The sequence below is a fragment of the Ceratotherium simum genome, chromosome 18 (assembly GCF_057802395.1).
Source record: "Ceratotherium simum simum isolate JZ-2026a chromosome 18, ASM5780239v1, whole genome shotgun sequence".
Lineage (NCBI taxonomy): Eukaryota > Metazoa > Chordata > Mammalia > Perissodactyla > Rhinocerotidae > Ceratotherium > Ceratotherium simum.
The window spans coordinates 18283790-18299736 of record NC_141917.1 but is presented as its reverse complement, the minus strand read 5'-3'; the positions used below and the strand labels follow the sequence as shown (position 1 = coordinate 18299736).

The 15947-nt window shown below is 34.1% G+C and overlaps 1 protein-coding gene across 1 annotated transcript in view; it reads left to right on the top strand.

Moving 5' to 3' along the window:
- LOC101404876 (cadherin-12) overlaps window positions 1-13031 on the top strand; it is a 100822-nt gene extending 87791 nt beyond the window's left edge. The window contains exons 6-9 of the mRNA XM_087443161.1: window positions 1606-1727; window positions 5686-5803; window positions 9628-9879; window positions 12474-13031. Coding sequence (XP_087299287.1) covers window positions 1606-1727; window positions 5686-5803; window positions 9628-9879; window positions 12474-12973 — 992 coding nt within the window. The 3' untranslated portion in view covers window positions 12974-13031. The remainder of the gene's footprint in view (window positions 1-1605; window positions 1728-5685; window positions 5804-9627; window positions 9880-12473) is intronic.
- Window positions 13032-15947: the final 2916 nt, after the last annotated feature.

Genomic DNA, 15947 nt, shown 5'->3' with positions numbered 1-15947 from the left:
ATTGTTGAATTTTTTCTACATTTTATGCTGTATGAGTAATTAATACGCTAACAGAAGCAGAGCTGGATAATCTCCGCAAAGTGCTGTTGGTAATAAGAGTAATGATAATTTACTAAAAATGATCTAACATTTTGTAAACATCATTTCATTTAATACAACAAACCTATGGATTAGAGTCTGTTAATATCATGCGTTTCATATGAAAAACATGATTTGAAGAAAGATTAAATAACTTGTGAAAGCTCCTTTTCTATCAAATAAGATAATGCCCTGTGACCAATATTAATTTTTTGATGATAGATATTTTCTACATCCTTCTCCAAGATTACCCACGCACCCTCTGTAAACACACCCCGTATTACAAAATACTCCATTTATCCTCACTTTGTGTTATCTGTGTCTGTCGTGGTACACAATGATAGATTTCACCGTGTCATATGTGAATATATGAACATTTCTTAAGCTACTGTTTACAGTGCTTTTTACTTTTTAATAAATGTTAACACAGCAGGATATTGTAGACTTGTCAGAATCATTCATGTGGTGAGATTTTGTATGCATTCTTTCAAAGAATCCAGATAGAGATCTAAAAGAATACTAATATTATGAATCTTCAGTGGCACTGCAGATGAGGAATTTAACACACAAACCAAGTGAAAGAGAAGGTATGGTGGAATGAACATGGTATTTGGATGTCCAGAGTCCTCGGTTTGAATCTTAACTCCCCATTCCTCTAGATGTGTGACTCTGGGCAAGATTCCTTCAACAATTTGGGGCAGCTTATCCATCTGTAAAACTTCATAAGGTAAAATTTTATAATAAGTAAGTTAAAACATGTTCGTTCTGTTGTGCCTTATTAGTTTAATTATTTCTAGTCTTCTACAAATGACAGGGATGCAGATAATGTATCATAGGCTGAGGCTAAAACTTACGATATGATTTCGTTGGATATATTTTTCAAGCCAACATTCCTTTTGATGCTGTAGAAAGAAAGGCTCATTTATTCTTTCCGTTCTTATCACCAGCAAGTAATTTCAGGGTGTATTCTAGCTTTCCATAGCCTATCTCTTCTACTTTCTTAAAGCTGTTATTTTAATTTTCATTTATGAAAAGCTCTCTGTCTTTTGTTCTCTTTGTAATTTACTATCTTTCTTTTTAGGAGGAATCATTTTGAGAGAGTTATTTAAAATGTGTAGACGATTCTACCCAATATAGTTTTAAATATGGAAATAACGTAGAAAAACATGTTTTATCCAGTGAAAAATATGACTACTGGTGAAGATTGGTTCCATAAACTAACCCTAGTGTGATGGCTACACAGTGATAAAATACCAGCTAAATGATTGACCTCAATTTTGGGGGTGATTTTCAGAGATAAACACGGGGATAGTGCACTGCTAGTGCTCTGACAGCAAAACATTGATACCACACTTATTCATCCTTTATCGTTTATATTTGACACAACACCTCAGAGTTTCCACAAAGAAAGGGTCATTTGGATTCTACATGAAAGCTGATTTTTTAAAAAATTTAGTAATTTTTACTGTAAAAGCAATAACAGACCAGGTTTTATAATCCTCTTTTCTCTTTTTACGTTTTCAACAGGTAACCCATTATTAACCAGCAAAGTCAACATATTGATTAATGTCCTAGATGTCAATGAATTTCCTCCAGAAATATCTGTGCCGTATGAGACAGCTGTGTGTGAAAATGCCAAACCAGGACAGGTATCTTATCAATATTATCAATTAAGAATGTAAAAAGACCCGCTATATGCATGTGTTTTAGGTTATAAGACGATATATATAAATAATATATAATATATAAAAACATATATATATTATTTTTCTGGGTTATATGTCTTCATAAAAGAAACTATAAGAGATAATACACTCTTATAAATTAATGGTACATATTTGGATGTAGAATACCACAGGGGATAAAGTGATGATGGGCTAGTGAATATTCTTTGTATAACTAAAAGGTCTAGGATTGCAGATTCTATGTTTTCCATTCTTTTGTTGTGGAGTTTCTAATGAACTTGTGACTATAAACCCAGTAAGCAAACAACTTTAGAGAGCATTCTTCTAAAGTATTTCTTGCTTTGTTCACATGCTTTTATAAAGGGGTACGGCAAAACTCTTAAGCCAATGAAAAGTATAAAACTTTCTTCTATGGTGGCCTTGATGGAACATCTAGGTTATTCAAAATATCTGAATTACATTTTCCTTATTCAGTCAATACTGCTCAAGGGGAGGTTCTAGTGGGGAGATGTCATGAAGGAAGACCGTATAGTTAATGAAAGTTACTGTCAAAACCCTAGATATTATGTGGGTGGTGGTGGGTAGCCAGTTTTTTCCTACACTGTTATAAACAAATGAATAAATAATATAATATAATGTAATGTAATGTAATGTAGTGTAATGTAGTAGGAATCAGTCATGAGTAAATGGTGAGAATATGTCATGAAACAAGAATATGACTAATCCAATACTGTGCATCTAGTTTCCAAAGGAAAATTATATCAGTATGCTTTGGTTTGCTGTATATTTCAATCACCTTTAAACAGCATAATTACTCATTTAAGGAAATTTGAAGTTTTAATTCTTATTTGAAAAAAATCTTAATATTTGAAACAGTATCTTTATTGAAAAAGGTCATTCTTTAATCTTTAGTATTTGTTTCAATTCGAATGTTTTCTATTGCTTCGTAGAACATTTGTCCCATAATCCTGTGATATCCACTAGCCACATAGCTATTAAATTAAAAATCTACGTTCTCAGGCCGGCCTGGTGGTGTAGTAGTTACGGTCACGCACTCCGCTTCGGTGGCCCGCGGTTCGAAGGTTCAGATCCCGGACGTGGACCTACATACTGCTTATCAAGCCATGCTGTGGCCGGCATCGCACATATAAAGTAGAAGAAGATGGGCACGGATGATAGCCCAGGGCAAATCTTCTGCAAAAAGAGGAAGATTGGCAACAGTGTTAGGTCAGGGCTAATCTTCCTCACTAAAAAAAAAGAAAAAAAAAATCTATGTTCTCATTCACACTAAGTCCATTTCAAATGCTCAACAGCTGTATGTGGTGAGTGGCTACCATTTTTGTCAGTATAGATATAGAATATTTCCATCAGTACAGAAACTTCTAGTGGCCTGTGCTGCTTTAATCCTTCTTTTGATAATTTGGAGAAAGTATTAATTTTATTACAACATGACTTATTTAGTCATATCTTCCCTAGTGTAAAATTTGCATCCTTAATTTTGAATTGACACAGAAATGCATTTAAACAAAGTTTTAGTGTTTTATCACCTTAAATGTAACCACAATTTACATGGGACTAGCCCAGTGCCTGCTTTAGTGTCTGAAATAGTAGATGCTGCATAAGTGTTTACACAAATAAATAACCAGATTTGTTTATTTGGAAAGTTATAAGAGGTTTACCAAAATTCCACAACTTAGCTATTTTCCACTTTCCAGATCCCTCTGCCACACCCCCAAAAGCCAGTCCTTTATTTTTATAGGTAATTAGGGACATTAATTATTTCATGTCAATCAGAACCTTGTAATGCACTAAATGAAAGCCTTTTGGAAATAGAACTCTATTTAATGCTTCTATGTTTGTCTAGTAAATTAAAGTTTAAAAAGTTGGCAATAGTGAAAGTTACTAGAGATGACTTGATTTTCTTACATTGGGACAAAGAGGTGAGGAATCTGTGGGATCCTTGGAGGATTTTTGTCTAATAAATATCTGTTGGGCTTGTGGTGTCCTACTGGGCCACCTTTATGTACAAAGCATAACACTGAAATGTCTCTTGAGTTTTCAGGGAGTGTATATGAGCGTTTTCTGCTTTTGACCCCAGCCATTCTGCCCCTTGTCTAAGAACATGCATAGAAACTATCTATCTCTTCTGGAGTGTAATTGAATATGTATGTATGTATGTATGTATGCATTATCTTTCTATCTATCTTTCTATCTATCATCTGTCTATCTAAAGAAGAAAGAAAAGAGAGAAATATGATGCTGTATAAATCAATAATGATTTATATGGTGAATCAAGGAAGCATAGGATTTGTTTTCCTTAGGGCAATGACTCCCAGGTGTCAATGCCAGATAAGTGCCAGTTTATACCAAAATTTTCATTTATGTATGCTGTTTTAAAGGACTTTTCTTCATTCTAGATTTATGTTCTTGATATATTTGATGTTAAATACCTTTAATTTAGTAAATGATTATGCTAGTTGATAGTAGTTAAAGCAAAACAAAACAAAACTTGGCAAATAAACCCCCCAGAATTTACAGAAATTTTATGGATGAGATATACTGATCTGAGTATACGGGTTTGTGTGAAAGAAAGTTTTACAGGGTTGAAGTTTTACAGGGTCTATATGGTCATTCTTTAAATAAATTGCCACATCTCATGATCTGGCCTTTGGTGTTGAATAATGAAAGTCTCCTTCATGACAATTCTGAAGGGTGAATAGATCCTGTGTGACTGATTCACACTGAACCAGAGAACTGAAATTCTCATTAGAGGACCAATTTATCAAATTACAAATTACTAATACTGCACCAGACATTCAGAGTCTCAGTATATATGTTTGTGTGTGACAGCGAGAATGTGTGTGTGTGTGAGTGTGTGCATGCACGAACACAGCTATACAGGAAAATCGTAGGCATGGGATTGAGTTTTAACCATGGAATCAAAACAAATAGTAGTAAATAAATCACATGTTTAATGGCATCCATCTAAGATCACATGCTTTGCCCACTGGGACCAGGATGTGGGACTGAAATCTAAGATCTTCCTCTGGCAAATTCAAATTTAGTCTAAGAGAGTGACCACCTGACCAGCACACTGCACTCACCCTCTTCCACACACACTTCCTGAAATTCTTCCTGATGCAAAGCCAGTGGCTATGTTATTAAATAAATGCCTCGAAGCCATTCTGATTTGCTTATCTCTGTAGCGAATTATCAATTTCATAGTTTGACTCTCAGAAGTTATTTTTAACTTCCAAATTCTTCAGGACATCTTGTTGAAGTATCATAATTTTATCTACTAGATGCACAAACTGTGGAGCAATTTAGGGAAAATTTTGAAACAGGGTTCATAGCACTTACTTCTTAAAAACTCTGTAAAAACATGATTTGTATTCTTATCCACTGGGGGAAAACAAACATAACAACAAAAGCAGATATACATTCTTTGTATCGCTCTTTGTCATCATTTTATTTATTTATGAAAATAAAACATTCTCACAAACATAACTCTACTAAAATTTTGCTATTGCAAAGGCTTTTAAAAAATCAGAGATTTTATTTCCAGTAAGCATTTTCATATTTAGGTTAGAAAGCATTTATTTCATCTAATTTAAAATGCAAGCAAGTATATTTTAATTTTATTTTGCTTATTAATGAGAATTTTCAATGCTGTTAAGCCTTTTAGTTATGCAGATATTGATTTGGAATTAGCCCATACCCTATAAATGTACCCGCCATTATTAACTGTAAATGTTTAGATATTTGTTTATAAAAATTACTTGTAAATAATTGGCCCACTGATATGAATCCTAAAAATGTATTTCTATTTGCATGCTTCATTAAATAAACTTATTAGCCTGGTATGTAGAGTTCCCTTTGAAAATGATGACTGACTTCAAGTTTCATCTCAACTTTGTTTCAGATAATTCAGATAGTCAGCGCTGCAGACCGAGATCTTTCACCTGCTGGGCAGCAATTCTCCTTTAGATTATCGCCCGAAGCTGCCATCAAACCAAATTTTACAGTCCGTGACTTCAGAAGTAAGTTTAACCACATAAAAATTTACCTCTTATCATGTAACTTTGTAAAAAGATACGAAAGTAGAAATCAATGCTTTCCTAAAAGCACTCAGGTTCATAAAATATTGAAATCCATATATGAGGAATACAAAATTCTATAGCTAGCAGTAAATTAAATATTTAACCTGTATAGACTGTATCTAATGAGGCAAATTACTTCCATTTATAACGTGGACAGTTCCTTAACGAGTCAAGCAAACAATAGGCTATCTGGGGAATTGAATGCTTTCCATGTTTTAAATATATCATTTGTTCCACATGCACATTACATATATGTCCAAAAAGGTAAATTCTTAGTACTTGTTTTATTTGAATAAACCTAGGTACAGACAGGTTAAGAACACAGGCTTTGTCATTAGAATGATATAGGTTTTCGTTCCCACTCCATTACTAGTGAAATGGCAGACTCTCAATGTATTAAATTATACTAAATAATTTTAACCTCATAGTTGAAATAAATTCACATCATAGTATTTACATTAAATAAGGTAATGTATGAAAATCCTTTAACACAATGCCGAAAATCTATTACTTTCAAGATCATTTTAGACACCACCTCTACCGTCATGTCTGCATTTACATTTCTACCACTGCTCCTCCTACTACTACTATCACATCTACTGCCATCACAGTCACTGCAAGAATAGAAAGGACACTGGCTTAGAATATTAAGGCTAAATACTGGTCAGTTGTTCTGACTATAGTAGTTCTGTGACTTTGGGTATTTTATCTTCTCTAAGTTTCCATAGTTATAAAATAAGAATTAAAAATACCTGAGTTCATAATATTGGGCAGTGAAAAGCTAATTTTTTACTAAATTATATGCTTATAGAACAAATGAACAAATTGTGATGAGAGGATGATGATGGTGATGACTGATAGAAGCCAAAGGATGTTTTGAGAAAACTGAGTTTTCTGCAAATATTGAGGGGAGGGAAATCAGAGTCCCTACATTTTGTCACAGAAGGAAATTCAGTGGGATATGCTCCATCCAATAATGTTGTGTGAGGAATCCTGTAGATGAAAGAGGATCCCATATATGAAGGACCTTTTAAATAGAGAGACCACGTATTTTATCATGAAAACTGAAGCACTTTTGAGAATAGAAGTGGACAATGTTGGCAATTTTAATTAGAACAGCACACATGAAATATGGCTGTCCAAGACACACTGGACAATATGGTCACCCTTTCTATAAGCCATTTAAAGAGATCATAACTTAAATCCAGTGATTTGAGAAGTCTCTGAAAAGTTTCCACAAGAGTATAACACGGTCAGATTTGCGTTTCGGGGAGATCAGTCCAGATGCAGTGTGGAAAATACCATGGAGGGATATAAGACTACTTCTGATGCTAGTGCAGATATTGAGTAGGAGTCTTAGATTAGGGTAATGGCTGTGAGGATGGAGATAGGTGGATGGAGATAGAATTCATAGGGCTTGATGCTAGATCCTCTAGATGCCATATGTAAATATGATGGAGAAGGAGACGAATCAGACTTCCAGATCATTGGCTTGGGCAACTAAGTAGATGGCTATGTCATTCAGGAATGAAAGTATTGACTATTTCTCACCATTGTATCTTTACTGGAGAATCTATATTTGATTAATCATAATAATATGAATCAGATCATCTTGCCTCATAGCATAGTGTTTTCTCATAGTCTGAACATGTATTTGTCTCTCATATGCCATTTACCATATTCCCTGTTTTATCTTAAGTTATATTTTAATTGTAAGTGTAAGTTTTTTTAAGCGGATAGAAACGTTTTTTTTCACCTCACATATTTACCCTTTTTTTTTAGGGAAAACATTTAAGTTCTACTCTGTGAGCAAATTTTAATTATATAATACAGTGTTGTCAACTATAGTCACCATGTTATACATTAGATCCTCAGACCTTATTCATCTTATAACTGAGAGTTTGTACCTTTTTACCAAGCTCTCCCTATTTCCTCCACCCCCAGCCCCTGGCAACCACTTTTCTACTCTCTGTTTCCATGAGTTTCACCTTTTTTTTAAGATTTCAAATATAAGTGATACCATCCAGTATTTGTCTGTCTTTGTTCGGCTTATTTCACTTAGCAAAATGCCCTCCAGCTTCAACCATGTTGTCACAAAGCACAGAATTTTCTTCTTTCTTATGGCTGAATACTATTCTTCTGTGTGTGTGTGTGTGTGTGTGTGTGTGTGTGTGTGTCCGTTCATTGATAGAAAACCATTTTAAGGGTGAAAATGAGGTTTAATATGTCTTTTTCTTCCCATTATGGAGAGCACAATGAGTTTTATATGGTCTATATCAATAATAATAATGGGTTGAAAATAAACATTAAAAAAGTATAGGCTGCCTTTTGACATAACTTGTGTTCAAAAATATCAAACCCTGACTCCACAAATGGAAATATACCAGCTTTTCTGACTTTCTATTCCTAATAATCATTTTCACCCAGATTTCAAACTTTAATCTTTTTTCTGAGACTCAAGTATTTAATCATCAAAAAAATCATCAAAGATTTTGACGTTAATTCAACTATTTCCCCTTTTTCCATTCCTACTTTTGCCATAAGTGCCAGGCATCACTAACTCTTATTGAGAATATTGTATTAGACATTTAGTATCTTGATATTTTGTTTCTCAATTTAGAAATACCCTTTATGTAATAATAAATTAGTCTTCTCATGCCAAACTCTATCTTATCATGTAAAGTTTTCTCAATTTGATGCTTCCTATTGAAATGAGTATAGAGAAGCTGCCTAATTTTCAGTTGTTGAAATTAGAATCTACAAATACATAGGTGAATGGAGTATTATTGAGATAGTAACATTTTTCTGACACTTGTATTTTAATGAGTAATATATTTTTCTAAATTTATTTTACCTTATTGCAAATTGGGTATCATGTATGACTATAATAAACTAAATATTAATACATTTCTAAAAATAGCAAAGTGTTTCTAGGAGTTACTTTAAAAGACAAAAAATAAAATAGTGTTATGAATGAAACAAAATTTCCACTTCTATGTAAAGAAATAAAAGAATTAAAGAACAAAGGCGTGCAAAATAACACTTTGGATGAAATAGTTGCACTTATATAAAATTTTAGATTTTTATTGCCTTCGATTATTCCTAGTAAATATTACTGTTATTGGTTTTTACAGAATTAAAATAAATTACTTTTATAATTATATTAAAGTGGTGCTGATTATAATTCATGATGTTTAAAATTTTTATTGAATCTTGATTTTTTTAACACATTTTTTCTTTCCATGTCTCTTACACTAACAGATGTGCAAAAATGAAAGTACATATATAACATAGATAGAGATTTGGGAAAAAGTAAAAAATCAAGTTTTTATCTGGAATAGTAAATTGATACTTGTTATATTTTAAAGAATAGGTTCTTAGCTAAGATGTTTTACAGATTCATACTTTGTAATCTTTGCTCTTCTGTTTTGTAAGAAAACATCCACAGAAGTATTTTTTCCCAAGGAGATTTTGATCTCAGAAAAAAATGGGTGAACACAACACACTTCTTGTCTTGTAAACCATTCTATATTCTTTCTGAGGAGAAAATTTAATTCTTACACCAGGCAAGTTTAATGTTTCTTCTTTCTCTAAGGATTATTTTGATTACATTTCGGCAGCTTTCATAATGATAAAAGAAAGAATTAAAATATGCAATATTTTACTGATTTAAGAAGAGCTTCCTACTGTTTAACAGGTAGTAACTTTAAGATGTGAAGTGAAGCTCATAGTAACCATCTTATCATAAATGTCATGTTTTGTAGACAACACAGCTGGAATTGAAACTCGAAGAAATGGATACAGCCGCAGGCAGCAAGAGCTGTATTTCCTCCCTGTTGTAATAGAAGACAGCAGTTATCCTGTCCAGAGCAGCACAAACACAATGACTATTCGAGTTTGTAGATGTGACTCTGATGGTACCATCCTGTCTTGTAATGTGGAAGCAATTTTTCTACCTGTAGGACTCAGCACTGGGGCTTTGATTGCAATCCTACTGTGCGTTGTTATACTCTTAGGTGGGTTGCAGTATTAATTACATTCTTTCTCTCTCTCTCTCTCTCTCTCTCTCTCCTTTCTGTGTATCTCTCTCCTCAGTTTACCATATAAATCAGTTTTTCTTTATTAAGATGCCACATCTGGATAGAAGGAAGATTGTCTATATTGAATTATATTTTTGTTAAAGTTAATTTTCCATTTCATATTTCATGAATATATATCATTAGAAATACATAAATAACATCATCAAAAATGCAAAAATCTGTTCAAGCCCTAGGGGATTTTCAAGTAATAACAGTTTGTGGCACTAGCCGCAATAACATTTTCTATAAAAAATATCTCATTTGCAGCAATGGTTTCTCAATTCATTTTACATCCTAGTAATTATTATTGCCTAATAAGATATTATATAACCTTTTAAAAATATGCTAGATGAATGATAGTTCTCAAATACCGGGTCAATGAAGAAAGGAGGAAAAGAGGATGGACAGGAAAGAAATAGAGAAAAAGTGAAGGGACCTCCAAATTTGTTTTTTTCTGTTTAACATGCCAGCCAGAAACAATTCTTATTCTACTTTTGTCACATCTCCTCACGTCAAAATTCTAACTATTCCTGCTAGAACAGAACAGAACACACTAAAATATCTAGAAGCACGGCAAAGGAAAAGGGCTGAAGTAAATGTATTCTGTAACATCTCTGAGAATAAATACAAACCTACCATAGGGGGTTCCCTCTTCCATCAACTCTGTTCAGCTGACTCCATTTCACTTATTAATTTGCTGCCAGAATCACAAAAATAAAGAGAAATTTTCTATTTTTCCAGTCATTCCTTTAAATTCAAATTGCAGCAGATATATGGTTGGGCACTGTGGAATCAGTTTGTATACGTATGTTTATTATTTAACCAAAATATTTTGACAGATGTGGATATCTACTTTTATCTGTAGCTTAGAAAACAACATTTTAAAAAATTACTGGGGTGCAAGCATGGAGTAAGGCATTATATAATAGTTTGTGAAGAACATTCTCTGAGTCAGAAGCTCAGGCGAGGTTGGAGGGTAAAGTTCTAGTCCAATTTGCATGGTGTAGATATTAATTCCACGCAAGTGACTTGGGTGTGTGGAACAAAGCAATCGTTATATCCTTATAATTTATAATAAATTATATCTGGCATCTGTTTGTGCTGATTATATAAGCCTTAAGAGGGCTGATTCAAAATAACATTCTCACATCTAAAATGGAACATTATCAATTAAATATTTAACTTCAAATCAAGTGTTTCTCTCTCATGCTCCTCTCCTCTCTAGGAGCTAGTCCCATAATATTTCCGTATCAACCCAGCATGATTTGTCATGTTCTGGATTCTCGCCTTTGGCCTCCTGCCCCTCTTATATTGTTGCAATTAATTTTGCTCAGATCAACATTATCATGTACTTCCATCTGCCACTCATTCATCCAAATACTTTGCAAGCGTCCACAGCGCACCTGTGCTGTTCTAGAATCGTGAATTTGCTATCTCCAGCAGTGAATGTTGACACTTAGTCCTGCCACGGGGTCTGCTTAAAAATCCGTCTCTTCTTTCATCTCCTTAACCAATCTCAGACTCCTTTACATCTGCCAGCTTATTCTTAGCTGTTTTTATATCCTTCCAGGCGTGAAGGGATGCCCAAGAATCTTGTGATGCTTGGGTATCTTTTAAGTGGCCCTCAGGCACATCTAACTAGTCCCTTTCTCAGCCATGGTAACTCTAAAACCATTTATATGCAGGGCTTCTCTATGAGGCTTGCAGTCACTCACACACTCCGCATGTGAATAAACAAGAGTGTCTTTAATTCCGGGATTTGCCTAAACCCTGGGAGGAGTGCAGAGTGCTAAAGATCTCTCCAAGGCCCATTGTACAGAAGCTCTGCCTACATCTCTTCCCTCCTTCCAATTCACCAAATTCTTATTTTGGAGGAAGAGAGAATAAATAGGATTTCATCATCATGCCCTCTCCTCCACTTTCTAATCCTATGACAAGAGGCTTCCAGACTGCTGCAGTAAATGATTGTTGACATGATTTGTACAACTAAGGCCCTTATATTCTATGGTCTCTCTTCTCTTTTTCTCATTTATTGCTTTTAATAGTGATTGTCACTTGAAGATTTGTGTTTATTTCAGTAGAAACACATTAATGTTACAACTGGGAAATCTAGGTATGAATAATATCCAGATGTTATTTACAGGCTATACTATTCAAGTTTTGTTACATCAATGCTATACAGCTCTCTGTATGCTTAACCATTCTTTCCTCTTTTTTTAAATTTTATAACATGCACTTTTTACATGATGCTAACATATTTAAACATAATACATGTTAAATATAAAGCTATGATTATTTGATTTTGTGAATAATTTTGCTATGGTTTCTTGTTAGTTATGATTTCAAAATGAAGTTAAGTTTAGACAAGGAAAAAAATGTAAACATAGATATGATCCGTAATGATTACAGTATGTTTACTTTGAAAATAATAGGATGTCATTAAAGAAACTCAGCCAGCCCCAATCAATTTTGATGTTTGAGAGAGAGATGAACTGACGTATTCTCAAATTGCAATTTCTGTCTCGTTCTAGCCATAGTTGTGCTGTATGTAGCTCTGCGAAGGCAGAAGAAGAAAGATACCCTGATGACCTCTAAAGAAGACATCAGAGACAACGTTATCCATTATGATGATGAAGGAGGGGGTGAAGAGGACACCCAGGCTTTCGACATTGGTGCTCTGAGAAATCCAAAAGTGATTGAAGATAACAAAATTCGCAGGGATATAAAGCCCGACTCTCTCTGTTTACCTCGTCAGAGACCACCTGTGGAAGATAACACAGACATAAGGGATTTCATTAATCAAAGGCTACAGGAAAACGATGTCGACCCAACAGCCCCACCATACGATTCATTGGCAACATACGCCTATGAAGGAAATGGATCTGTAGCAGACTCCCTTAGCTCCATAGACTCTCTCACCACGGAAGCTGACCAGGACTATGACTATCTGACAGACTGGGGACCCCGCTTTAAGGTCTTGGCAGACATGTTTGGTGAAGAAGAGAGTTATAACTCTGATAAAGTCACTTAGGCGAGAAGCGAAGGCTAAAACACAACCAACAGGAGAAATTTAAAAGAAACGCAAATAGAAATCACACACACACGCGCGCGCACACACACACACGCCCCAGGCTTGCTAGAACAAGATTCCTTTGATTATCTGGTTTCTAGCAAGTTGCTATATTTATCATATTGTCAGTTTGGTTTTTTCTGCCAAGACGAGATAAATCCCATAATATGTACTTGCTTGGTTTTGTTTTGTTGTTTTGGAAACACACTGAGACAAGCTCAGGCCTATTAAATACAATGTACTGACATGACAACCTAGAACGAAGATAGCTATGTGGCATCACAGTGGAAGAGTGTTAGATTTTTCTTAATTCCACTAAAGTGCCTATTGAAACTCTTATCATTTAAAGTGGTGTACAGTACACTCTGCTGTGATGGCATGGCAGGAGTCAGAGACACAGAGGACACAAAAAAAAGACACTGGCTGTATGTCAAGGAGCAATAGCAACATGCTGACTTCTAATTCCTTTGGAGGAAAAAAGAAGAATACTTTCTGAACTCCATCTTCTTATAAATCAAAGTTTTTTTTTTCTTTTTTAAACTGTATGCCAAAACATATTTGTTTTTCCTACCCTTTCAGAAAATTGAAATAAATGAGATATCAAATTCAATATGTAAGTCCTGAATTTTAAAAGCAATGTTTGATCTTCACATTAGTTCATATTAAAGATGTTCATTAAAATGATACTTTTTTTCCAAAAAAATAAAATTTTGAAAAAGGAAATTTTAAAAAATTCCTCTTTATAAAGAGAGGCCTCAGGGCTGAATCTCCACATTAAAATAAATATTGATTTGGTTTTAATACTGTGCTGGTGTGTGGAAGGTTGGTTTTAACAAGTCACCAGATCATTGAAGTCTTCAGTCATAGATAAAATTTTAAGTTGTGTTTCTATGAAACTTTTTTAGGGAAAAAAAGCGCCATTAATTTAAACATGGTAAGAGAAATTCATTATATAGCTTCTCAGTGTTTCTTACAATCTAGTGATTCTTTGATGAGCAAAGAAAATAAAGAATATATCATATAGTACAGGGTGGATTTAAGGCACGTCTAAAAAATATTTATTATACATTACTGAACACATGAAAAATCAAGGACTTCAGAAAATTCAAATCAACGACTAACTCCTAAAATGAACACAAATGCAAACTCAGGCAGTTGATTTATTTATTTTATTCACATGAATTTCAACTTTGTGAACGTTGTTATTATATAGGAGCACAGAGTTGCTCCTTTAGGCTATCATCTACAGTGATTCTAATATAAATGATCCCATACCACTTCTCTGTAAAGAACTTTTACTTTTTAAATGGATGCAGATTTCTAAGAAATATTAGATTTTATAAGCATACAGGTAAACTACACTCAAATATATAACTTTCAAGTGAATTGTACACTATCTAGAAATGCACTTAACAAAACAGATAACCTACTACAAAGTAATAATATATTTTCTTAATATTATAACTATACAAGTGACTACTGAAATATTGAAACTACATATAGGAAAAAATACAAGTTGCTTCTATATCCATCCTGAAGATGTGGTCAATATCTAGCTATATTCATGAAATATTTATGAACTTACTTATAATTGCAAGATTGAAGGTAAAAATTCAAACATGGGAAAAAGAGGTAGAAATATTGATAATATTGGCAAATTCTATTCTATTCTATTCATCATTAAATACTTCAAAAATGTATAACTAATAATTATGCTGTGGCGATTTGGCCATTTGATTCTGCAGTTCCCATTCGTTTTTGGTGTCTCCTAGTTGCATATTCTCCTTGTTGTCCTCTTCTCACCACCTCGACTTTACCTTTGTCTCCCCACTAGGAACTGCATTAGAATATTCACGTAGTGTAATAATTTGCAGTAGAATATGCTTTGGGAAATATTTATGTATTTTTTTTTTAAAGCTGGCCATGACATAACCATACTGGAGAAAAAATTAAGGCAACTTCTGGGTTTGCCCTAGCAATAAGATTTGCTATGCAATGATGCATGACCCTTTGAAGAAGGTTAATGTGCAAGATCACTTCCGGCTGACAAATTGATTCTTGTCAGGCATTACCGCACTTTGCATCTTGCTAGAGAATCTAACTGCCTCTGCATGCAATCATATATCAGAAGCAACGATAGCATCAAGAAAACTTGGGAGGGGCACTTCAAACCACATGACTAAGATGCTAAGCAAAAATATGAAATTGGTGGGTCTTATTTTCACCAAACTAATAAGCCTTTTTTCAGTACCTTCTTCTTTTAGTTTTGCTACCCCGCTTCCTTAGGCTGCCATAAAAAGTACCACAGACTGGGTGGTTTAAACAACAGAACTTTATTTCCTCACAGTTCTGGAAGCTAGAAGTCCAAGATCCAGGTGTCAGCAGAGTTGATTTCTTCTAAGGGCTGCTCTCCTTGGCTTGTAGATGGCCATCTTCTTTCTTTGTCTTCACATGGTCTTCCCTCATTGCTAATTCCTCTTCTTTTAGGGACATCGGTCATACTGACCCCACTCATATCACCTCTTTTTACCTTAACCAACTGTTTAAAGGCCCTATCTCCAAATACAGTCATATTCTGATGTACTGATGGGTAGGACTTCACAATATGAATTCTAAGGGGACATAATCCGGCTCATAATAACCACACAGATGTTAACAACAAAGTTTTGCAAAAAGTATTTGATTTACAACAAACGAGCAAACATGTAAAAAACAAAATAAAGTCTTGAATGGAAATAATCTCAGGAATAATGGGAAACCAGAGGGGTCATATGGTGAAAAGAGGTCTTTTGGTGCTCATAATTTGGAAGTATTACAGGATACTTTTTACACTACTGAAAGCACTAGGCCCATTTCCATACATATAATATCTTAGAATTCTTTATTATTTATAGTAACACAGCCACTGACCTTCATTCAGGCATTATCAACATAA